General features: G+C 42.4%; 1 protein-coding gene across 2 annotated transcripts in view; it reads left to right on the top strand.

Moving 5' to 3' along the window:
- The first annotated feature begins 15107 nt into the window (after positions 1-15107).
- Positions 15108-26306, top strand: part of TBC1D22B (TBC1 domain family member 22B) — a 64033-nt gene continuing 52834 nt past the window's right edge. The window contains exon 1 of one of the 2 annotated variants that reach the window (XR_003796787.1): positions 15108-15359. Coding sequence is in view for 1 of the 2 variants with exons in the window: in XM_029243767.1 (XP_029099600.1) it covers positions 15304-15359 (56 nt within the window). In the remaining variant the exon portion in view is untranslated. The remainder of the gene's footprint in view (positions 15360-26306) is intronic. The other variant, XM_029243767.1, reaches the window with a different exon arrangement.

Raw genomic sequence — 26306 nt, 5'->3', positions numbered from 1 at the left:
AAAAAAAAATTTTATTGAAGTATAGTTGATTTACAATGTGTTAATTTCTGCTGTACAGCAAAGTGATTCAGTTATACATATATATACCTTTTTTTAATATTCTTTTCCATTATGGTTTATCACAGAATATTCAATAGAGTTCTCTGTGCTATACAGTAAGACCTTATTGTTTATCCATTCTCTATATAATAGCTTACATCTGCTAACCCCTACCTCCCACTCCATCCCTCCCCCATTCCACACCCCCTTGGCAACCACAAGTCTGTTCTCTCTCTGTGAGTCTGTTTCTGTTTCATAGAGAGGTTCATTTGTATCATATTTAGATTCCACATATATGTGATATCGTATGGTATTTGTCTTTCTCTTTCTGACTTGCTTCACTTAGTATGATAATCTCTAGGTCCATCCATGTTGCTGCAAATGCATTATTTCATTCTTTTTTATGGCTGAATAGTATTCCATTATATATATGTACCATATCTTCTTTATCCATTCATCTGTCATGGACATTTAGGTTGCTTCCATGTCTTGGCTATTGTAAATAGTGCTGCAGTGAACATTGGGGTACATGTATCTTTTCGAAGTATGGTTTTCTCTGGATATATGCCCAGGAGTAGGACTACTGGGTCATAGGGTAGCTCTAGTTTTAGTTTTTTAAGGAACCTCCATTACTGTTTTCCACAGTGGCTGTGCCAACTTACATTCCCACCAACAGTGTAGGAGGGTTCCCTTTTCTCCACATCCTCTCCAGCATTTGCATAACAAAATCTTTTGAGTTTTGTAGGAACCAAGGCCCCCACCCAGGTGGAGGATAGGATGGTGATGTTGACACTCCTGACTTTACTAAAGTCAACTAAAGCTTGGACTCTGTCAACCTTTGCCCCAATTCTATGCTGAATTCTCCTCTGCTTAAGTCCTCTCATGAATACGCATGTACCCTTAGCTTAAAACTTCCCCAATTTTGCTGTTTGGGGAAGCACTGCTTTGGGAAAGATCCCTGGTGTTCTCCTTACTTGCTGCAAGTATTAATAAATCCTTCCTTCTTTGGCTTGGATGTGTCTATTGGCTTGGTTATGTCTATTGGCTCAACACCCACCAAGAGGCAAACCCAGTTTTTGGGTAACACTATCTCTACATCTTCTTTCTTCTTAGCTTGAATATACTATGTTGCCTAGAGCCTCAGCAGTCACTTGTTACTATGAGGCAACAGGCATGAAGACAAAAGCAAATATGCCAAGGATGTCAACATTGAAAAAGAAAGTCTTTTTGCATTTTATTGATTACTTCTGAAGTTGAATATTATTTTAATTTTTTTGGCTGCACCATGCAGCATGTGGAATCTTAGTTCCCTGACCAGGGATGGAACCGCATGCCCCCACTTCAGTGGAAGCGTGGAGTCTTGACCACTGGACCGCAAGGGAAGTCCTGACGTTGAATAGTCTTATAAATATTGATATGTGATTTAAAAATCTATGTCTAAATAAGTCTAGAAAATCATTTTGATAAGTAGAAAATAAACATACAAAGTAATGAGAAAGCCTTAAGGCATAATTTAATTAATAGTATTTTTCTTTCAGTGATACCTGGAATAGTACTGCATCTTGCATTTGATAATATCTTAGATTTACACAGTTATGGTAAGAACTTTACATTTTCTGTTCCTTTCACAATTTGACTTGTGATCCCAGCAGAGAATGTGGCAGCCAGCTCTATTCAGCTGGATCTCTGCATTATTGGGTTGAGGGAGGAAAATACCAACGTCAATGAGCACATTATAAGAGCCTAAGGCGCCTATATCAATTAAGAGTACATTTGGCTGTGGAGAGCAGAGACTCGAACAATAATAGTTTTTCAAAAAAGAGAGATTTATTTTCTTCTTATAACAAAAAGTCTAGCAGTGGCAGTGCAGCCTTTGGGCATTGGCCTCTGAGGGGCATGTCTGTGTGGATAATGAATGGTAGGATAAAAAACTTTTTAAAAAAACTCTTTGAGTGTATTTTACTATCCCCCTCCAAACTATTATATATCTATTGCCCTGTAATGAATTACCTCAAACCTTAGAAGCTCATGATAACAAACATTTATTATCTGATCATTTCTGTGTGTCAGGAATCTGGGTGTGGCTTAGCTGGGTAGTTCCAGCTCAGGGTCTCTCATGCGGTTCAGTCCAGCTGTTGGCTCAGCTGTGGTCATTTGAAGGCACTACTGTGGGGAGGAGATCCTCATCCAAGCTCACCCACGTGGTTGTTGACAGGAAGCCTTAGTTTCTTGCTGGTTTTTGGCTAGAGGCCTCAATTCTTCACCTCATGAGTCTTTCTATAGGCTGCCTGAGTGTTCTCACAACATGGCAGCTGGCTTCCTCCAGAGCAAGTGAGGAGATAGAGAGACGAAAATGGAAGCTGCAGTACCTTTTATAACCTAATCTCAAGAGTGACATCTATCATTCCAGCTGCATTCAATTGGTCACACAAACCAACTCTGGAGGGGCCTATGAGGTATTTATACCTGCACAAAGGTGTAAACACCAGGAGGCAAGGATTATTGATGGCCAGCTTGGAATGCCTACCACAACTATGTGTTTTGTTTGTTTGTTTTGTAGATTAATTACATTAATTAATTTATTTTTGGCTGCATTGGGTCTTTGTTGCTGCGTGCAGGCTTTCTCTAGTTGTGGCGAGCGGGGCCTACTCTTTGTTGCGGTGCACGGGCTTCTCATTGCAGTGGCTTCTCTTTGTTGCGGAGCACAGGCTCTAGGCGCACAGGCTTCAGTAGTTGTGGCATGCAGGCTCAGTAGTTTTGGCTTGCGGGCTCTAGAGCGCAGGGTCAGTAGTTGTGGCGCACAGGCTTAGTTGCTCTGCAGCATGTGGGATCTTCCCGGACCAGGGCTCGAACATGTGTCCCCTGCATTGGCAGGCGGATTCTTAACCACTGTGCCACCAGGGAAGCCCCAAACTATGTGTTTTTAATATATATGTGTATATATATATATATATATATATATATATATATAGTAAAAGCATAGTTGATTTAAAACAAGAAAATAAACAATTATAAAAACACTAGATATAAGCAAAACACCAAATGGCTGTTACTAATTCACTCTTCCACCAAAAGTGAATGTACGTACCTGTTTCAGGATATATATGCTATAATTTGGTATTACTGTTTTAAAATTATTTTCCATCTTGACTTACTCTTTCCATTTAACCTACGTAGTAAGTAAAAAATAGTATTTTAATTTTTTCATCTTACTGATTACTACTCTTAAGGCTGAATATTTTAAAAGTATTTGTTAACTAGTTTTACTGCCCTTTTTACACTGTTTATATCCTTTACCTGATATATTCATGTATTAGGATGTTACTGATTTTTTTTCAATCCCTGGTCGGGGAACTAAGATCCTGTGTGATGTAAGGCGTGGCCAAAAAAGAAAAAAAAATCCCCTACCCTTGGTATCTGATCACCCTGGCCTGCCTTCAGCAAGAATCCTCCAGCCTTGATGTTTCCTCTCGGTCATTTTCCATGTACTGCTCCCCACCCTGCTACTTAGCTATAAATCTCTCCTTGTCCTTGTATTCAGAGTTGGGCCCCCTCTCTCCCCTACCACAAAACCTCCATTGCAATAGTCCCTTTTGAAGAAAATTGTCCTTAGAATCTTGAACAAGTGTCATGAATATATATATATATATATATATATTTTTTTTTTTTTGGCTGTGCCACGTGGCTTGTGGGATCTTAGTTCCCCGACCAGGGATTGAACCTGCACCCTCGGCAGTGAAAGCGCAGAGTCCTAACCACTGGACTGCTAGGGAATTCCTTCATGAATAATTTTTTTTCTTTAACACCTCAGTAAAAATGCCTATACCTTATGTGGGGCCTGAAGCAGGCGCTGGTGGGCTTCAAGGCTCCATTCCGTGGGCTTGCACGAGGCAGCTGTCAGCAGGCCCCATGATGGTCACAGGTACGAGGCTGGCCCTTTTCTGGCACCAGGTTCTACTTCTGGATTCTGAGGCATCCCTGAGAGCCAGAGGAGCCCTGGTAATAATGGAGATTGGATTTCCTTCTAGCCTAGCAGTGTCTGGCCAATTTAATTGGATTTTTAAAAATAAAAATGAGGGGCTTCCCTGGTGGTGCAGTGGTTAAGAATCTGCCTGCAAATGCAGGGGACACAGGTTCGAGCCCTGGTCTGGGAATATCCCACATGCAGCGGAGCAACTAAGCCCGTGCACCACAAGTACTGAGCCTGTGCTCTAGAGCCCGCAAGCCACAACTACTGAAGCCTGCGCGCCTAGAGCCTGTGCTCCACAACAAGAGAAGCCACCGCAATGAGAAGCCCACGCACCGCAACAAAGAGTAGCCCCCACTCACCACAACTAGAGAAAGCCTGCGTGCAGCAACGAAGACCCAATGCAGGCCAAGATAAATAAATTTATTTAAAAAAAAATGAAAATGAATACTTTGCATATATGAGCTCTTAGAGACACATCTTCTACAGTCTCTTGTAAAAAAATCTATCGACTTAAATAAAAAAGCTACTGAGATAATTTATAACCTCTTCTTACTCCCTTTCCTTTGGCTTTGTATACCACAGAATCAGTTCGTACCATAATTGGACACTCTAATGCAAGAAAGAAGTATTTCATTTTATTTTATTTTATATTTCCACATGTCTTGTGGGATCTTAGTTCCCCAGCCAGGGATTGAAACTGTAATCCCTGCAGTGGAAGCACAGAGTCCTAACCACTGGACCGCCAGGGAGGAATTCCCTTTATTTTTTAAAAATAATATCAAATCGGACTCAGTTTTCTCCCTCAAGGAGTTAGGGAGAAACTCTATCTCAATCAGTTTTTTTTGTTGTTTGTTTTCATTTCCCTCTCTCCTTGCTGGAGTCACATAGAACTCCCAAGTTCATCCAATCCTGGAAACTCAAGGAAGGGCTCTAGACTTCAGGCTGGTGTGGCTGCTCACTGTGAGAGGCTTGATGTCCTAGCCTCAGTGATCCCACTGTCCACAGCCCCGAAGGTTGTGGCTCACAGCTCAGTCCCCAGCCTGGGGTCCACACAGACATCCTGTCACTCTGGGGTCTGGGAGGGAGTCAAACACAGGCCCCAAGGTGGTCAGAGCCAGGCATCTCTCCATTCCCAAGGGCAGGGAAATTCCACTTGCTGTAGGGGTTGGGAATGATTCCCTTCTCCCTCATCTTTTCAAATCTACACCCACTACCCACCCACATCATCTAAATCTCTGCCTTTGAGAGCCTAGATTTTCCAAAACAAAAGTATTTTAACTCTCCAACGGGGGAAGAGATGCTCAGTCATCTTAAACCTACAAAGGAAAAATGCCTGTCATGCTTTGGTGGTGTATCAACCAAGAAGCAGGAAACCAGCCCCAACTCTGAATGAGGCAATTCTGACAATAAATCACACTGCTGCATACAAAGTCCTCACGATTTGACTCCAGTCCAACTTTCCAGGAACATCTCTGAGCATTCCTTCTCATGTTTATAATACTCTTACTCTCTCAAATATCTTTTCTCCCTTTCTCCACCTGGCTCACTCACACTCATCCCTCAAGGTCACTGGAATCCTCAAGAAGGTGCCAGGGCTCTAGTTTGGCATTTGTAATTCTCTTGGCCTTTCTTTTATGGTTATAAGCCTCACACCAGTATCACAAACAGGAGTGCGACAGTAAGCTCTCTTTGTCTCTTCCATGGGAAGGAAACCACTTCCCCGAACCCCCCCAGCAGCCTTCCCTTCATGGCTCACTGGCCAGAACTGGGTCACATGGTCATCCACAGCTGCAGGGGAGGTAGGGGAAACCAGTTCCTGACAAAGCTGAGTAGAATTGCCATCATTAGTTTAGACATATCATGAGTTATGCCCAGACTGGGAACACAGTTGCCTCACCTCTCCAAAAGATGAGTCCCCTTAACGGGGAAGAAGGAAGGAAATGGCTAATAAAGTCTACCACAGAGATCCTGTTCCATTAATTATCCCTTCTTCCCCAATGACATGGCAAGAACTATCTGTTTGCCCCTTCTTCCACAGAAGCAGGATTTTTAGATATACACATGATTGGCCAGAATAAGGTTTGCCTTTCCTGGCCTCCCTTGCAGTTGGGTAGAGCTGTGTGACCAATCTCTGAGAGTGGGTTGGAAGGGGGAGAAATGAATGTAACCACCAGGTGTTCAGGATAAAGTCATGTCCCTTTCCCTCTTCCCAATGGCTGAAATGTGGATGGAGTAGGGAGTCATCTCAGACCAACTGGGCAAGGACGTGATAAACACAGAGAGAAGGATCTAGGCTTCTGAAGATTCCCAGAGCAGGGCTGCCCACTTACTTAGGCTCTTACATGAGAGAGGGAAATGATAAACTCCCATCATGTTTAAAGCACTGTTATTTTGCAGCCAAACTTATATCCTAATAAACACAATTGCCTCCAATCCTCTGCCTGTAAGCATGCCAAAGTCTTTCCCAGCTCAGACAATCTCTCCTTTGACCCTGTGTCTCTCTCTGATTTACATTCAGGCTTTGTGTTAGGGCAAGCAACAGATACTGGCTCTTGGCTGATTTAAGCAAAAAAGGCATAGCTCATAGATGTGTGGAAAGGACCAGTTATCTATTGCCACAATGATGCTACATAAGCAACCACAAAACCTCAGTGGCATGTAACAATGAACAGTACTTAGTTCACAAGTCTGTGGGGTTCAGCGTATCTGGGGCTGGGCTGAGCTGGGCTGATTTCAGCTGGACTCACTCGAGTGTCTGGGGTCAACTGTTGGTTGGCTAGACAGTTTTGTTGATTTTGGCTGAGCTCATTCATATGCCTGAGGGTCAACTGACTGTTGGCTGATCTAAGATGGCCTCAGCTGGGATAACTCAGGGAGACTTGGCCTAGGGCCACATGTTTCTCATCATCCAACAGGCTAGCCTAGACATGTTGTAATGGCAATGGCAGAGGACAACAGTGAGAGTGCTACAGATTGAATGCTTTTGTCCTCCCCAAATTCATACGTTGAAAATCTAATGCCCAATGGGATGGTATTAGAAGGAAGGGCCTTTGGGAGGTGATTAGGTCATGATGGTGGAGCCCTCCTGAATGAAGAGATCCCAGAGAAATCCCTTGCTCCTTCCACTATGCGAGGACATGGCAAGAAGTTGACAGTCTGAAACTCGGAAGAGAGCCTTTGCCAGAATCCGGCCACGCTGGCACCCTGATCTTGGACTTCCAGCCTCCAGAACTGTGAGAAATAAGTTTCTGTTGTTTACAAGCCACTCAGTCTGTAATATTTTGTTATAGAATCACAAACAGACTAAGACAGAGAGCAAGTGCAGCCACCCAAGTGCTTTTCAAGCTTCTGCTTGTGTAATGTTTGCGAACATCACAGCAAGTCACAATAGTCAGTCCAGAGTCAGAATGAGAAGGTCCCATGGGACTTCCCTGGTGGTCCAGTGGTTAAGACTCTGTGCTCCCAATGCAGGGGGCCTGGGTTCGATCCCTGGTCAGGGAACTAAATCCCACATGCTGCAACTAAGACCGAGTGCAGCCAAATAAATAAATAAATATTAAAAAAAAAAAAGAATGAGAAGGTCTCACAAGATAATACGGATGCAGGGAGAGGTAAAGAATTGGGGCATGAATGCCATCAGTCTACCACACCACACTCAGAGGTTTTGCTTACAGGATGGTAGCCAATATCACACCACAGGGCTGGGCCACTGAAGACACTGCTGCTGCCAGCAATGAGCATTTGATGCCATAGTTACACTGAGAGAGAGGCCTTCTAGCACCAGACTCTAGATGTTGCTGTTGCCAGAGCTATTCCCCCAAACTGGGTGTTGCTGTCACAGCTGGCACTGCCCACCAAGAATGGATTTTCTTGTTCTCTTTTTTCTTTGCCTCATAAGCTCCTCCTGATTCAAAGTCTAGTTTGGGAAAATTGTATTAGCAGAGCCTATGACATGTGCATATGACTTAGTTCATAAGGAAGGATGGAAAACTAAGTAGCTGCCATTTTTAGCTGCAATACTGGTAGGTGAGCTCTGCTTCTCACAAAGTTTCATAGAGTGAAAAATTCTCCATACATGGGAAAGGGGTTTATATTACAGGCAACTAAAGAACTAAAACAGAACAACAGTGATGAGGGGGAGGAAGAGGAGGAAACTAGCCTCTCAATCTCTTCACAGCTAAGCTTCTTCTTTCTCTCTCTCTCTCTCTTTATTTTTTTTAGGCTGCACCACGTGTCTTGTGGGATCTTAGTTCCCCAACCAGGGATTGAACCCACGCCCTTGGTAGTGAAAGTGCAGAGTCCTAACCACTGGACTGCCAGGGAATTCCCCCACAGCTAAGCTTCTTGAAAGAGTACACCTAGCTGACTTTTCTCTTCTACTTTTCTTCCATTCCACTTCTATAATAATCAGTTATGGCCACACTAATAATGCAAAACCCAGTGGTTTACAACCACAAGCATCTATTTTTCTCACTCTTGCTTCAGGCTGCAGATCAGCCTGAAACAACTAAATGCTCACCAGTAGTAACATAGATAAACTGTGCTATTTATAAAATGGAATGTTATACAGCAGTGGAAAATGAGGGTAAATCTCAAAACCATCCTGTTGTCTAAAGAATCAAGCAACAGGAGAATAGATACCATACAATATCATTAATATAAACAATACTTAAGGTTACAAACGTAGGTTGAAAAATATAAATACACAGAGGATGATTAATACAAAATTCTGCACAGTGGTAACACCTGAAGTGGGGAGAAAGGGGAATGCCCAGAGCAAGGGACCTCCAAGAGGCATCTAAGGTACTGGTGATGTCCTGCTGTTGCATAGTGTGGGGAGTGGGTATATGCAGGCAAATGTTATTATCATTCATCAAACTATACATATTAATTTTTTTAAAATTAATTAATTTTATTTTTGGCTGCTTTGGGTCTTCGTTGCTGCACGGGCTTTCTCTGGTTGTGGCAAGCGGGGGCTACTCTCCGTTGTGGTGTGCAGGCTTCTCACTGCGGTGGCTTCTCTTGTTATGGAGCATGGGCTCTAGGCACGCGGACTTCAGCAGTTCACGGGCTCAGTAGTTGTGGCTCGCGGGCTTAGTTGCCCCGCGGCATGTGGGATCTTCCCATACCAGGGCTCGAACACGTGTCCCCTGCATTGGCAGGCGGATACACATTAGTTTTATACATTCTTTCGTGTGTGTGGTATATTTAACATCCCATGAGAAAAACCTACTACAGGTGAGGATGTGAAGCAATGGAAACTCATTGCTGTGAGGACCAATATAAATTGGAAAAACCATTTCAGAGAGCATTTTGCAGAGTCTAGTTAAGTGGAAACTGTGCATATTCTGTGATCCTGCAATATGTTTCTTGGGTGTCCCGAGGCGCCTTAAAGCAATGGGTTTTTCAAACTTTGTGACAACGGCTTACTAAGAAATACATTTTACATTACAATCAAGTACACATAAATGCACACAAACACATGTATGTATAAGTGCGTATAAAGTTGAAATTAAAATTTTGCACAGCAATGCCTTTTCCTATTACATGTAACATGATCTGATCTTTTCTAATCCTGTCTATTCCTTTTTTTTAATTGAGATATAATTGACACATTATGTAACTTTAAGATATAAATGTTCCTATTTGATTTCATTAAAGGTCGCAACCTTTAATGTCAACTCACTAATAGTTGACAAACTGTACTTTGAAAAACACCATAGTAGAGAAAATTTTGCACACGGTAAATGTGTTAAAGAATGTTAATTGAACACTGTTCAAAATAAAAATAACTGGCGATGACAACTGAGGAATATTTACATAGTGGAACACAATAGGGCAGTTAAGATGAACAAACAAGAGCTTCTTGTGTCAACAGAATGCAGCGTGAAAAAACCCAGTTGCTGAAGCATATGTACAGTGTGTTGCTATTTATAGTTTCAAAACATGAAAAACATGTTTATAGATTCCCACATATATAGTAAAAGTCGACAACATGGACGAGAGTGGATCCTGGTTTCCACTGGAGAAGGAGGGGAATGGGATCAAGGAGGGGCAAAATGGGGACTTATAAGGTTTTTTGTTTCTTAATCTTGTTATTTATTATTCTTTTTTTTTTTTGCCACTTGGCTTGCAGGATCTTTTTTTTTTTGGCTGCATTGGGTCTGTTGCTGCACACAGGCTTTCTCTAGTTGAGGCGAGCAGGGGCTACTCTTCGTTGCGGTGCGCGGGCTTCTCATTGCAGTGGCTTCTCTTGTTGCAGAGCACGGGCTCTAGGAGTGTGGGCTTCAGTAGTTGTGGCACGCAGGCTCAGTAGTTGTGGCTCGCAGGCTCTAGAGTGCAGGCTCAGTAGTTGTGGCGTTCGGGCTTAGTTGCTCTGCGGCATGTGGGATCTTCCCGGACCAGGGATTGAACCCATGTCCCCTGCATTGGCAGGCGGATTCTTAACCACTGCGCCACTAGGGAAGTCCCGCGGCTTGCAGGATGTTAGTCCCCGACCCGGGACTGGACCTGGGCCCTCGGCAGTGAAAGTGTGGAGTCCTAACCGCTGGACAGCCAGGGAATTCCCTATTCTTTAGTCTTCACTGCAGGGTTGGCAAACTACTACCCGTGAGCCAAATCTGGTGCACTGTTTTTGTATGGTCTGTGAACTAAGAATGGTTTTTACATATTTTAATATTTGGGAAAAAAACTGAAAGAAGAATAATTTGTGATGTGAAAATCATATAGAATCCCAATTTTTGTAGCTACAAATGAAGTTTTATTGGAACACAGCCTTGCTAGTTTTGCAAAGCCAAAAATTATTTACAGCCTGGACCTTTATAGAAAAATGTTTGCCACCCCCTAATTTATTATGTGACATGTATTTCATAATAATAAAAAATATGGTAGCATTAGAGAAGAATTCTGGAAATAAAATGATGTATAATTCTACTATCTAACAAAATTTTCTAAATTTCTCCATGTTTTCTTCTACTCTGACAAAACCCATATACTTTTATTGAAATCGGGCAAAGACATTTTGCATTCTGCTTTTTCCCTGCTGTACCTCACTTCATAAACCTTTTTGACGCACAATGTAGCATTCAGATTTGCACCATTTAATGACCTAGCATGCTTCAAGTTTACAAACCACACGCTGTAATTTGTGTAACTGCCTTCTCATGTTTAAACCTTTATATTCTTTTGATTTGTCCCGTTTATTATTGGTTACTAGGCAAAGAATACCTTTGTACACGGAGCTTTTCTCCCCCTCCTTTTGACTTACTTTCTTAGAATAAGTTCCTAGGAAAGAAATTCTTAACCTTCCCTCCACTCCTTCAAACTCTAACTACTCTCTCTTCCTTTCTTTACTCCTATAACCTTGCTTCTTCAGTCTTTTTGCTTAGCCCTTTGCCTTCCCTAACATAACTGATCTCTCTCAGTTGGCTCTGTCTAGTGGTTGTTTAGGTACCGCAAAAGCTCTCTTGCTTTTAGATCCCAGCTTGACCTCACCGTCCCTTTGGTGGTCCAACATTCTGCAGTGCATTGTGAGGGCTGCTGCTTGCTCTCATTTCTTAACCCTTCCTCTTAGCACAGGGTCCACTCCACTCCTACACTGAGGTTAAAGTCAGCCAGTGATCTCTTTGTAACTTAGTCCAAAGGCTTTTTTCTTGATTTTTATCTTCCCCTGGAGCTGCTACTCTGAAAGGTCCTTCAGGTCTTTCTCTATCTTTGCCTGCATGTGTCTCCACGCACAGTTTATCTCTTCCATAGAACTTTCTCTAAGGATTGGGATAGCCCACTCTTTTGAGTGCGCATTCAACCCAGATATAGCTCATTCCCTTTGCTCCAAAGAGCTTGCAGGCAGACAATATTGAGAGTCTTCTACTTAGAGTTTCAAAATAATCAAACCTTTGTGATAAATTTAAGGATCATAGGCCATATTGTGCCAAGTGACAGAAGATCTACAAAGTGAGGCCCACAAATCGGCAGCATCAGTGTCACCTGGGAGCTTGTTAGAAATGCATAACTGTAAGCTCCATCCAGGCCTACTAAATCAGAATCTAGACATTGAACACGATCCCCAGGTGATTCACATGTACATTAACGTATAAGAAGCACCAGTATAGTGGACCAGTGCGTGCCTATCACTAAAAGTCTCCATCAAAAGTACTCCAAGGACCCCTTGGGAACCTCAAACCAATGATTTTCACCTTTAGTTGGGCAAAGTTTGGTGTGACGGTGATCTTGCTGTCACAGCTATCACCCTTTGATGGACAGGTGGCTAGGTGTGTGGCCTCCCTCCTTCATCATTTTAGGTACAGGTTTATCCCTCTGAAGATGCAAAACGGTTTGAAGAGGACAATCTTTCCCAAGAAAGGAAGACTGTTCTTCAACCAAGAGCATAGGTAAGCTTATAGACTCTTTGGTAAAGTGGACACATCCTGCTAGGGGTGAGAAAAATGGTTCCTATCATCTTTTTCAACAAAAAATGTGTGTGAACAACATAGAACCAAAAGACAAGAATAGTTTATACTCTTCATTCTCTCATTCAGTAAATATTAAGCACCTACTGTGTGCCAAGCACTATTCTAGGTGAGAATAGCAGAGAAGAGCAGAGAACAAAGCAGACAAAATCCTTGCCTTAGTGGAATTTACATTCTAGGGGGTGGAGATGGACAAGAAACAGGTATATAGTACGGAAGGTAGGGAGAGTGCTTTAAAGAAAAATAGAGTGGTGGAGCCCGCTATTTAAGGTGGGTGGTAGGGGCGGGTATCCCCAAGGTGAAGACACTTGGGAATATGGAATGTGGAGCAAGCCATCCAGATATTTGGGGGAAGAGAATTCCAAGCAGAGGAAATGGCTAATACAAAGACCTTGAGGTAGGAACATGCTTGGAGTGTTCAAGGAATAGCAAAAAGGCAATAAGTGTGGTTGGAGCAGATTAAGCAAGGAAGAGAGTGGAACCAAATCATATAGGATCTTTAAGGAGCTTGAATTTTATGCCAAGTGTGATGGAGCCATTGCAAGATATTGATCAGAGTAGTGACATAATCTGACATTCTAAAAGGCTCTCTCTCTGCTCTGTGGGGAACAGACTCTAAGGGGGCAAGAGTGGAAGCAAGAGACCTAATAGCAGGCTGCTGTAAAGCTGTGGGTGGTTTCGATTTGGGTGGTCATGGTGGTGGTGAAAAAAGGCCCAACAATCTCAACTTCCCTAACAAAGAGTATTTTTAAAGTTATCGCTAGACAAGTAAACTTTTTTTTTTATCTTGGATGGGAAAATGGCTTAGATGTAAAAAATAAAGAGTAAGAATATTAAGGGCTTCTCTGGGTTGAACAATGTTAAGGCATCCCCTGGGAATCAGTGTTATTTAACATTTCATAAATGATCAAGAAAAAGGAATACTTTGAGACATTTCTAGGTACACAAATTATACTCTGCTTTCCGCATAGGAAAATATCAAGTCAACAGGGGGCATCTCCTGGAACATTTCTAAAGCTATGTGAATTAGCTGGAAAGTGGCAGGTCACTTGCCAGGTGGACAAGTGTAAGGCAGCTCACATAGGGGGAGACAATTCAGGTGACATCTTTAAGATAATGAACTCTAAACTGCCAGCTGCCACCGAGGAAAGGGATCAGAAGTTGCTGTAGATTAGCCCTTCAAGACATCAGCTCTTGTAAAATCCAAAATGTCAGTAAAAGTTCTGGTGGTCCAGAGTAAAGACAAAGCATCAGTTTCAACAAAAACCTCAGGAAATCCCTTTTGGATCTCAGTATGCAGTGCTAGCCACCGCATCCTAAGAAAAAGAGCCAAAGAAAGGCAGCTTAAAGGATTAAAAGGATAGAGCAGTTCTTGTTTGATGGAGCAAATGCCCATAAAGGTGACCATCTGAGACAAGATAAGATGAAAGTCTATAAAAAGATGAGAAATTCAGAGAAAATTAAAATAGCCCTTTTCATACAATCTCATGATTGTAAAATCAGGGGACAAAAGAAGCTTGAAAATGGAGGTATTTCTGTGTAGAAAGGGGCCATCAGAGGGCATATAAAAGAAGGTCCTTTAGACCTTCCAGTATGTGGAAGGACTGTGCTAGCAGTAACCAGGAGTGGGGTTGGAGAACGATCAGCCTATCTCATCAGTCCTTCGTTGGGACCAAAACTACTCTGGACTAGGGTGTGCTCCCTGCACCACCCCCACCCCCCGCCCGGCCCCACCTCAGTCACTGTGGTATACAACCACAGAAACTCAAAAAGGGCAAAAAACACCGACAAGACATTAAAAGGATTCAAAATGCTAATATTAAATCTCATTCTGAGTCAAAACTAGGTTGAAAATAAATTCAAGGGCAAAGGATATATAATTGATTAATAAGGGACATTAAGGGTGTTTGAGGGTACATCCTTAATCTTTGTGATTCATGCCTTGGAGATGCGCTATGTCCTCTCAAGAAATGTTACTTTGTAGTCTGAACTGGATTGATAAAATAAGAATATTTCCTAAACAGTTTGTCAGCATCTGGGTTCTCATAGTCTGAAAGTGACAGTTATTGGTTGAAACAGAGATTTGATCATTTGAATTTCACCTACAGCACAAGTCCTTTAATAGTGATCAATTACCTGAGGAGAGCGAGGCTCTTGTGAACCAACCGTTACTCACGTGTTGAACAGTTAGCAACTCTGGGCCATCGGGTCAGTATCGATCTTCCTCCACAGATTAAAATATATCAGGGTCCGAACGGAACGGGGGAGAGGAGAAGGTAATAACGAGTGTCGTTGAGTTGGGAGATGTTAAAAATGGGCTGCAACCAACACATGGGCCTTTATTTTTAGGTCAAAGATTTATGTATATAAATATATATGCTCTCTCTTTCCAGAAAATATTAGACTCAGGAACCTCATTACCCCCCAAAGAAAACAGCACCCTCTCCTCCTTCCCATAGGTCCCTTTCTTTACCTGCTTCTTCTCCTGCCTGGGTTAAGGAACTTTCAGCCCCGCCTCCCGGCTCGTCCAAGCTCCGCCTGCCCGGTTCACCTGTGTGCCCAGCCCCTGACGTTACTGTTCGGCTTCAGCGGCCTGCAGGATTCCAGCTCCCGATTGGTCTGTCTGACTACAGCCTGCGCAGCCCACCAATGGCAGCGGCGCTGGGTGGGAGGGTGCCCACATCCAAGATGGCGCCCCCGGGAGCTGGGAGAGGGTGACCGGCAGCGGGGAAGCGGCCTGGGCTGGCCCTGTGATTGCGGGGTCCTGGGGGCATCTCGCTGGGTACCCCCCTGGCCAGCCTACAGGGCCTTCCCCGGGCCGGAGCAATGGCCGCCGAGAACAGCAAGCAGTTTTGGAAGAGGAGCGCCAAGCTACCGGGGAGGTGAGCCTAGGACGCTGAGAAGAAGGGGATCGGACCAAACCCTTCCAGATCCTAAACCCTAAATCCCGCGGGCCTGGGGCGTCAGCGACTCAAGAAGGATGGTTTGGGGAACCTGGGCGGGGGGAGCTGGGGCTGCCTGGTGGCGGGAGGACAGCTGTCAGGCAAAGGAGCGGGCACCGAGCTTTGGAGGTGGCTGGGTGTGGGAGCAGACCCGGGACTGGGGGCGTAGGGCTCTGGAGGGGCTGCCCTCGGCCGGGAGGTGGCCGGAGTTCGGGCATAGGGGACAGTGGAATTGGGTGAATAATCAGTGTCGGTCCTGGGTTTGGAAGGCCATCCCCAGAGCTGTTTTTCACTTTAAACAGAACTCCTTCGTGGGGGGAGGGGGGTCTCCACCGCGCACAGGTAGTTGTTTGCACGAGGATGGCCCCTTCCGTCGCTCCCCCAGCTCTGCACGTACGAATTTTTCTCCTGGACTCCCAAAAAAGTTCTGGTGGGAGCGTCTGCGGGGGGACAAGAAAAGTGAGGAAAATTCTTAAGCTCGACCTTACTTTATCTTGAGTTGGCCCTTTCCCGTTAGGAATTATTACAGGGTGACCTAGAATTGAGAATATTTCTTTAGCGTTTTCTAAGGATTTGTTCAACCCCAAGTGACCTCTTCCCCTCTGCCTGGTAATGTACTTCTTGCATTAAATTGTTTAGTAGGAGAACAGACTTTCTAAGTTACTCTCCACTCCCACCATCACCCCCTTTTTGGTATATGTTGAGTCTCTTAGCAATTGTACATTCGTCAGTCTACTGTTCGTTTATAGTTTAAATCTGTTTGGGGGTAGTCCTAAGGAGTAAAAGGAGTGTATATTACAGTCTTAAATTTAAGATTTCTGACAGCCACAGTCTACTTGATAATGAAATTCATGTTTGGTTGTGCCCCACGTGTTACCCTTCCTTATTGATTGATTCAGGGATAATCCTTTAAACCTGTGGTTTTTTTTTTTTTTTAAATAGCAAGAGAGAAATGAGGGTCAGTGGTTGTTATGCAGCAGTCTTATTTTATTTAGGATCTTGTTAGACATCTGGGGATCAGCTTTAAGTAATACAAGGTAATGCAGAAATAGCTTCAGGTTAAAGTGCTGTGGAATCCCAGTGTTAATATTAATGCTAAAGACTTCTATGTTTTTAGATAGGCACCACTTCCTGCCAACTGATTCTTTTTCCTTCCTGGTCTAGGGAGCTCTCCAGTCTCGCTAACTGCTGTTCTCTGGGGATTTCCATGGTGAGATCATTAAATTTTGACATCTGAAGGTTATAATCAGAACCTATGGGAAAACTGATAAATCAGGAAGCAGTGTTTGAGATGTGGGACATGGCAAAGTATTTTGTGCCTACTGACTGCTGGTCGTTATTAACAATTTTTGTTTTCACATTTCCTCTTTTGGATTGTAGAAACAGTCATCTTTTTTGCAAAGCACTACTTTTGTGAGATAGGAAGAGCAGTCTTTTCAGTTTTCTTCAAGTTTCTGGCTTCCTTTTTCATTTTGAAGAGGAATATACAGGAATAGAAGAGAGAACATTTGAGTTCTGAAAGACTTGGATTATTATGGGGCTGTTATCTGTGTGATCAAGGGCAAATGATTTACTTAACCTCTTTAGGCCTCAGTTTCCTTATCTGTGAAATGAGGATAAAAATACTTTCTTAAAGGTTCCTGTGAGGACTGAATTAAACACCGTATTTGTAAAGAACCTAGGACAGTGTTTATTTAGCGCATTATAGTTGCTTGATAAATAGTAGTTATTAGTATTACTGTTATTATTAGAGAAAGTAAACATTTAAAAGAATGTTTCTCTGATCCTTACTCCAGTGCTAGGTATTTATTTTCATTGTTTATCTTAAGGCATTAAAATGTTGCCAAAATTCATAGTAGTACCTTGCTTGTTGAAGAGAAACATTGTTCAGCTGTGTGCTTTTAGCAGGGAAGCCCCAGGAGCCCCTGGTTATGGGAGAAAACTAAAGTTCTTTTAGATAGAACGTGCTTTGATTTAAGGAAAGTATTAGGACATTTTCTCAAGAACAGAACTTTTGCATTTGTGCTCTTTCAGTCATACTGAAGAAAAACTTTCTCTGGTTGGGGAAAATGACACAGATAACTGTGTCTACGTCCATGGCAACCTAGAAGTGAAACTAGTTTACTCTTTGCAAATTGAAAGGTAAAAATTCAAAGAGATGGCAGATTACTTTCAGTTTCTTTGATCATGATCCAGCAACCTTAATTACAACAAATAGGAGTTTTATGTAGTAAAATAGCCTCAAGTTCAAAATGAATTAAACATCCTTTTGGGGCTTCCCTGGTGGCGCAGTGGTTGAGAGTCCGCCTGCCGATGCAGGGGACATGGGTTCGTGCCCCGGCCCAGGAAGATCCCACATGCCGCGGAGCGTCTGGGCCCGTGAACCATGGCTGCTGACCCTGCGCGTCCGGAGCCTGTGCTCCGCAACGGGAGAGGCCACAACAGTGAGAGGCCCGCGTACCGCAAAAACAACAACAACATCCTTTTGTAAAATAATAGCTTTATTGAGATAATTCACATATCATAAAAATTCACCCTTTTAAAGTGTATAATTCAGTGGTATTCAGTATATTCATCTAGAGTATAAATGGTTTTGTGCAGCCATCACCACCAATTTCAGAACATTTTCATCACTCCGAAAAGAAACCTCATAGCCATTAGTAGTCACTCCCCATCCCTTCCTCCCTCTGGCCCCTGGCAACCACTAATCTTTCTGTTTCTATGGATTTACCTATTCTGAACATTTGATATAAATGGAATAATGTGATATGAGGCCTTTTGTGCCTGGTTTCTTTTATTAAGTGTAATGTTTTCAAGGCTCATTCATGTCGTGGCATGTATCAGTATTTCATTCCTTTAATGGCTAAATAATATTCCTTGTATGGAAGTACCTCATTTTGTTTATCCATTCATTAGTTGATGGACATTAGGGTTGTTTCTACTTTTTGGCCAGTATGAATAATGCTATGAAATTCACGTGCAGGTTTTTGTGTGAAAGTATGTTTTCTATTCTTTTGAGTATATGTAGGAGTGGAATTGCTGGGTCATATGGTAATTTGATGGAATTAAACATCTTTTTTAAGTTCTTTCAGTTATTCATAAGAGCCCCATGTACTTAATACATCAAATGGTCCTTGTGTGGATGCCTAGGAAGACAGGACGTAGTATGTACCATGTGGTTAAGAATACAGACTCTGGAAACTTGAAACTAGTAGATAAATAAGTTCTGGAGAGTTAATGGACAGCATTAGTGATTATAGTCAACAACACTGTATTATAAACTTCAAAGTAGCTAAGAGACTAGATCTTAATTGTTCTAACCACAAAGAAGAAATGATAATTATGTGACATGATAGAGGTGTTAGCCAATGCGACAGTGGTAATCATATTGCAGTACAGTCAGCCCTCAGTATCTGGGGGGCATTGGTTCCAGGACCCCCTCAGATACCAAAATCTGCAGATGCTCAAGTCCTTTTATGAAATGCCAGTGTGGTCGGCCCTCAATATCCGTGGGTTCCACATCCATCCGCAGATTCAGCCGACCGTGGATCAAACTTCGGAGGGCGACTGTAAATGTACTGAACCAACAGAATGTACATCTTAAACTTACACAATGTCATATGTCAATTATATCTCCAAAAAAGGAGAAAAAACAAAAAAGAATGCAAGCTCTGGAACCTGACTGCCTGGTTTCAAATCCCAGCTCTGCCACTTTCTAACTGTGTGACCTTGGGCAGTTACTTAACCTCTTTGTGCCTTAGTTTCCTCATCTGTAAAATGGGGACAGACTACCTTATAAGGCTGTTATGAGGATTAAATGAGATAATACATAGAAAGTACATAGAAGGTACTCACTAATATTAGCCATTATGAAAATGATAGTTGTGATTACAGTAGCTCCTATTTTTATTTGTTTCTCCTAGTTGCTCTAGTTTCTGAAACTGGAATTGAAAAACTTTGATCAGTGGTGTGTCTGGAGCCCCCAGTGAGTCCTGGGTGGAAAAAAATACCACCTATTGTTAAATAGGCAGAGGGTTTACGGAGGCACAGAGAAGCCTAATGCAGGGTCTCTGGCTGTCAGGTGTTCGTTAGCGATGAAGTGTATGATTTTGAGCAGTGGTTCTCAAACTGTAATGAGTCACCTGGAAGGCTCGTTAAAACACAGATTGCCAGGCCCCACTTCTAGAGTTTCTTTTTTTTTTTTAATTAATTAATTAATTAATTTTTGGCTGCATTGCGTGTTTGTTCGTTGTGGTGCGCGGGCTTCTCATTGCAGTGGCTTCTCTTGTTGCAGAGCACAGGCTCTAGGGATGCGGGCTTCAGTAGCCATGGCTCAAAGGCTCTAGAGCACAGGCTCAGTAGCTGTGGCTCACGGGCTTAGTTGCTCCGCAGCATGTGGGATCTTCCCAGACCAGTCCTCGAACCCATGTCTCCTGCATTGGCAGACAGATTCTTAACCACTGCGCCACCAGGGAAGCCCACTTCCAGAGTTTCTAATTCAGTAGGTCTGAGGTGGAACCTGAGAAGTTGAGCTTCTAAGAAGTTCCCAAAGGATACCGCTACTGCTAATCTGGGAGCTGCACTTTGAGAACCACTGAGAAAAATAGCCCTGAATTAGCCTGAAAGAAACCTGATTTCTAGTGCTGGATGCTTTTGCCGTATGGATACTGAACAATTTTTTTTTTTTTTTTTGGCCGCACCACGAGGCATGTGGGATCTTAGTTCCCCGACTAGGGTTTGAACCTGTGTCCCCTGCAGTAGAAGTGCAGAGTCTTAACCACTGGACTGCCAGGGAAGTCCCTGGATACTGTACAGTTAATGCATCTCTGTTTTGCTGTCTAATAGCATCTCTCACGTAACACATCCAAGCAGAACTCTTGATTTCCACATCTGCCCACTCCTGCAAAGGTATTCTGTCCATCTCACTTAATGGCCCATTGACCAAGTTCCTCAGACCAAAAATCCTAATGTCTTTCATCCTCTTTATCTTCCTGCCGCATCCAATTCATTAGCAAGTCCTGTGTTGGCTTGTCACAATATATCCTGAATATGAGCTGTTCTCACCACTTCTCCCCCTACTACCAGGATCAGACTGAGTCCTCTCTTGCCTGGACCACTGCTATACCTTCCTAACTGGTCTCCCTGCTGTGAGTGGAGTCGGTGCCCCTAATCCCCGTTGTTCAAGTCAGCTGTAGTTAGGAGGCTACTGCAGTTAGTAGAGGGAGAGGTTAAGAGGGCTTGGACTAGGGCAATGGCAATAAAGGACATGTTTGGGAGTATCTACAGGACTTGGTAAATCATTGGATTTGGGGAGTAAGGGAGAAGGAGGTGCCAAAGAGATGTCACCTTCAGGTTTCTGGCTTGGGTGGTCAGGTAAGATTGTGGTGTCCTATCCTCAGAAAAAGCCACATTTTTGGACAACGTACTAACTACTCCATGCTCAGTTTTCTTATCTATGAAATGAGAAGTCTGGATTAAGTGAGCTCTGAGGCTCTTACCAGTTCTGACGTTGAATGTTAAACTTGCCAACTCCAACTTGTGTCACTGGATATTTCTCTTTTGCTCTGTCACTCACAAAAGCATGATTTACAGGTAAGAGTAGATTTGGGGCGGGGGGCGCGCCAGAAGTGGGCTTTTCCATCTTGTGCTTTTGAAAGCAGTGAATCACTGGCCCCACTGAACATCTGAGTGTCACGAAATTGTAGAATGTTAGAATTCCACCCTAAGAGCACTGCCAGTGAGGAAACTGAGGCCAGAGGGGGAAAGTGACTTTGCCCCAAAGGACACTCTAAATTTCTTGACTTCTGATCCACACTCTGTTACTACTTCCCCCTTCCCTCAGTCTCTGCGAAGATTTAGACACCGTCTGTCCAAGCACCTCATCCAGTCCAAGCGTGTGGACGCTGCCATTGAAAAGATGCGGATGAGACTTGGAGTAGGAGAGACAAATGTGAGCCAAAGCCTGGCTCATTTCCCATGTTCTTATTTCCAACCCTTCTGGGGAGGGCTTCTCCCTCTTTTTAAGCAAAAGTGTTTATTGTGAAAGTCAGGGAGCTCTTTGAACATTCAGTGAAGCTGAGAAAAGTGTCTAATCACTCGAATTACTTAGGAGCCCATGGATTTTTAACTGAAACCGTCTCTGTCATTTGGTCATTTTTCATAACACTAATGAATCTGATAGTAGACTTGGCGAAATGGTCCCAGCCTATCTGGGCAGGTACATTACCACCTATTCTTAGCTTGGAAATGCTTTATTGATAAAGTCAGTGACTAGGAGATACTGAATTATCCCTGAAACCGCCAGTTCTGGAAGACTTCCATCAAGTGAGTGTGTGACCCTGCATTGATTGCCAGCATGTTTGGCTTTAAATTGGATAGCTCTGTTCCCATGTTTGCTTTAGCTCCTCTGTCAGTGCTGAACAAACACCTGTTGATTTTTTTCCTGCCAAGCTTTTTGCACCGTTCCGACTACGTGAACCAGCTATGCCAATACATCCTTTGGCGTTGGTTTTTTGACGAGAACAACGGAGATTGACTGAGATTTTTGCTTCATTTTGTCTTTGTTGTAGCACAGCCCGTGGCATTCTTTTCTCTGTGTGTGCAGTGTGATTTCTCTGAGAGGCAGTGTGATTGCCTCTTGTTTTTAGGTCTAGCTAGACAGGAGTCAGCTTAAACAGAGGCCTGGGTTTTGTATAGTTCCAGCCTTGACTCACTAAGGATTGTTAAGTGCCTGCTGGTGTGTGTCATGCTCTGCCAGGTGGTGAGGGGACTACAGAAAAAGACATGGTGCCACCACTGCTCAGTAGAAGCTGAAAAACTCCTTGGCAGCACAGCTTCCCCTGGTGAGGATGCTGCATATTACTGCCTTTCCAGTTTTTCCACTTAACATATGTTACTTCTGTAATCAGAAAAACTTAAAAGCAGAGCTGGGTAAAAACACATTGTTGAGTGAGAAAAGCAAGATGTAGACCGATATGTACATGCAGTCTTTTATGTAAAGTTTTAAAACATAAAAAAGGTATTATATGTTGTTTATGGATACATGAATATATGTAAGAGTATAAAAGCAGGTGGGAAGGATTTTGTACCCACTTCAGGATAGTGGTTATCTCTTGGGGAGGCAGGGGAATGGGGCTGGGGACTGCAACTGGGACTTCAGAAGTCTCTCTAACGCTTTATTTTCTTAAAAACAGAAATGTGACAGGTGTTAATATTTGTTAAGTCAGAGTGATGGGTACATGGATGTTATATGTTTCTCTGTACTTTTCTTTGTGTTTGAAAATGTGAATTAAATGCCTTTTACATTTGTGGTAGAGCAAATGTTTCTTAAATTTGTGTTGGAGAAATCAGCCAGCCAGCCATGAAATTAAGTAGTATTTAAAGTAGCATTTGGGAGGGAGGGAGACGCAAGAGGGAAGACATATGGGAACATATGTATATGTATAGCTGATTCACTTTGTTATACAGCAGAAACTAACACACCATTGTAAAGCAATTATACCCCAATAAAGATGTTTAAAAAAAAAAAAAGTAGCATTTATGATTTAGCATCAAAGTAGGTCATAAATACAGTATGATGTCATTTATATAAAGTCTTTAAAACATGCAAAGCAACACTGTATATTGTTTAGGGATACATACATAGAAAATGTAAAAACAAAAATGAGGGTGAAAAATGCCAGATTCAATAAAATGGTTTCCTAGGAAGGGTTGTGCTGGGGTTTCAACTCCATAGCGTCTTATTTCTTTTCTTTTTTTTTGGCTGTGCCACGCAGCATGTGGGACCTTAGTTCCCTGACCAGGGATCAAACCCACGTCCCCTGCATTGGAAGCGCAGAGTCTTAACCACTGAACCGCCAGGGAAGTCCAATAATGTCTTATTTCTTATGTAGGTGTTAAGCACCTACCTGGGTGTACCCTATATTATGGTCTAAATCTAGTTTATTTTAAAAAATAGCTTATTTTTTTAAAAGCAATATAAGCCCTGATGTCTGCATTTTAGGGAATCAGAGAAGGAATGGGTTAGTGGATGCTCAGAGAAGGTCTTATGGGGCAGTGGGTGTAGAATTTGAAGGAATTTTTTAGGACAGATAAGATTTTGAAAATGGAGTAGGCAGAAGAGCCCAGTTTAGTATTTAAGGTGTTTTTGGAAGGTGGAGTGGAGACCAGCCTGCTCTAGAGTTGAGTTTGGGTTTGGGAGGAGTGGATGGTACAGGTTGATAGGTGAATTATACATGCCAGGAAATTGAGCACCTTAATCACCAGGATCTTTCTGTCTGTCTTCATTTAGTCTTTGGATGGTAATTGATGCCTTTGGCTTTTAAACCTGCACAATTAGGATTGTTTTTTTTCTGCATGGATTACTGGCAGGTGGTAATACTCATTTATGGAGAGAACCTAAGGATTCTCTCATATTTTTCTACTCAGTCACCCAACCCAACTTACCCATTGAAATCTTCCTGCAAAGTTTATTCTCTGATCTTTATATTTTACTAACATAGAAGCTTATGGACTTGGAGAGTTCAGGTGTACTCAGAGTATTTGCAAACATTAAAGTAGAAATCAATGTCCCTTTGGGTTTTCTAGTTTGTTTGTGCTTTTTGTTTTGTCTAAGCTTTCTCTCTCTAAGCCAAACTTTCCTGTATTCTTTAATCCCTCATATTTTCTCTCTTCTTTTCCTCTGCCTAGGATACTCTATAAATACATTCAAGTAGTACTGTTTGTATTTCTGTGGTCCTACATGTGATGGTTAATTTACAAATTACTTAACCTTCCAGAGAAGTTTAGGGAGTAGGGATTCTTACAACTAAAAATGTCAGGGACATAGTCATAACTGAAGATTGTACACAAGAATATTCCCTTTGGGGAACCTCTTGCACTGTTGGTGGGAATGTAAATTGATACAGCCACTGTGGAGAACAGTATGGAGGTTCCTTAAAAACCTAAAAATAGAACTACCATACAACCCAGCAATCCCACTACTGGGCATATACCCTGAGAAAACCATAATTCAAAAAGAGTCGTGTACCACAATGTTCATTGCAGCTCTGTTTACAATAGTCAGGACATGGAAGCAACGTAAGTGTCCATCGACAGATGAATGGATAAAAAAGATGTTGCACATATATACAATGGAATATTACTAAGCCATAAAAGGGAACGAAATTGAGTTATTTGTACTGAGGTGGATGGACCTAGAGTTTGTCATACAGAGTGAAGTTAGTCAGAAAGAGAAAAACAAATACCGCGTGCTAACACAATAAAGACGAAGACATAGGGAATGGACTTGAGAACAAGGGGAGGGGGAAGGGTAAGCTGGGAGGAAGTGAGAGAGTGGCATGGATTTATATATACTACCAAATGTAAAATAGATAGCTAGTGGGAAGCAGCCGCATAGCACAGGGAGATCAGCTCCATGCTGTGTGACCACCTAGAGGGGTGGGACAGGGAGGGTGGGAGGAAGACGCAAGAGGGAGGAGATATGGGGTTATATGTATATGTATAGCTGATTCACTTTGTTATACAGCAGAAACTAACACACAATTGTAAAGCAATTATACTCCAATGAAGATGTTTAAAAAAAAAAAAGAACATTCCCTTTGGAATCAGTAGAAATCAATGTGAATTGGCTACATTTTTATTTAAAAGCAACTTTAGGATCACATCTGTTATGTCAAAGTAGGTACTTGGTAAACTTGTTCTATTTTCTAAATGTTAGGTAAGGAATAAATAACAAAAATTGGAAGGAGGAAGAAAACCAACATTTCTTAAGCACTGAGTGTGTGCCAGGCAGCGTTCACCTCACTACTTGCTAGTGTTACTACCTGCAGAAATTGTGCTGAAGGGCTTTTTACACATTATCCCATTTAAACCTCCCAACCCTCTTAAGATTGCTTAATTTATTTCTTAAAAAGGTGATAATGTACACAATACTAATTCAGAAAGGTACAAAAAGGTTTGCACTGAAAACTAAGTCTCTGTCACAGGGCCCTCCAGTCATCAGTTCCACTTCCATACCACTGCTACTGGTGTCTTATGTGTTCTTTCAGAGATACACTATAAATACATAGACATGATCATATATAATTATGTGGATATATTTTATTTTAAAGATTTTTACAAAAATGGAGGTATTGTGCATATAATTCTGCATCTTTTTTCTTTAAAATAAATTTATTTATTTATTTATTTTTGTCTGTATTGAGTCTTCGTTGCTGCATGCAGGCTTCCTCTAGCTGCGGAGAGCAAGGGCTACTCTTCATTGTGGTGCGCGGGCTTCTCATTGCAGTGTCTTCTCTTGTTGTGGAGCACAGGCTCTAGGGTGCGTGGGCTTCAGTAGTTGTGGCACATGGGCTCAGTAGTTGTGGCTCATGGGCTCAGTAGTTGTGGCTCACAGGCTCTAGAGCCCAGGCTCAGTAGTTGTGGTGCCCGGGCTTAGTTGCTCCGCAGCATGTGGGATCTTCCTGGACCAGGGTTCCGACCCATGTCCCCTGCATAGGCAGGCAGATTCTCAACCACTGCACCACCAGGGAAGAGCCCTCTGCATCTTTTTTCAATGAATGTTTCATGTCAGTGGATGTAGAACTGCCTAATTCTTTTTAACAGATGTACTGTAATTTATTTAACCAGCCCCATTGACAATAATCCTTTTTCTTTTAATAGGAAAGTTCAGCCCATTTATATTTATTGGAAAGACTGATATATTTGGTTTTAGTTCTATTTTTAATATTTTCTTTTAAAAAAATCTTTCACTATCAGGACAGTACTTGCTTTGGGAGGTGGGTGTGCGTGTGTATATTCTGATGATTTGAAAGGTTTATCTTTTTATTCTAGTGATTGCATATAACTTTTTACCATATTTCTTCAGACAGTATCTATTGACTCCCT

Source organism: Monodon monoceros, unplaced genomic scaffold (genome assembly GCF_005190385.1).
Source record: "Monodon monoceros isolate NGI ecotype Baffin Bay Population unplaced genomic scaffold, NGI_Narwhal_1 Super_Scaffold_3, whole genome shotgun sequence".
Classification (NCBI taxonomy): domain Eukaryota; kingdom Metazoa; phylum Chordata; class Mammalia; order Artiodactyla; family Monodontidae; genus Monodon; species Monodon monoceros.
Note: the sequence above shows the minus strand (reverse complement) of the source record. Positions and strands in the feature narration are given on the sequence as shown.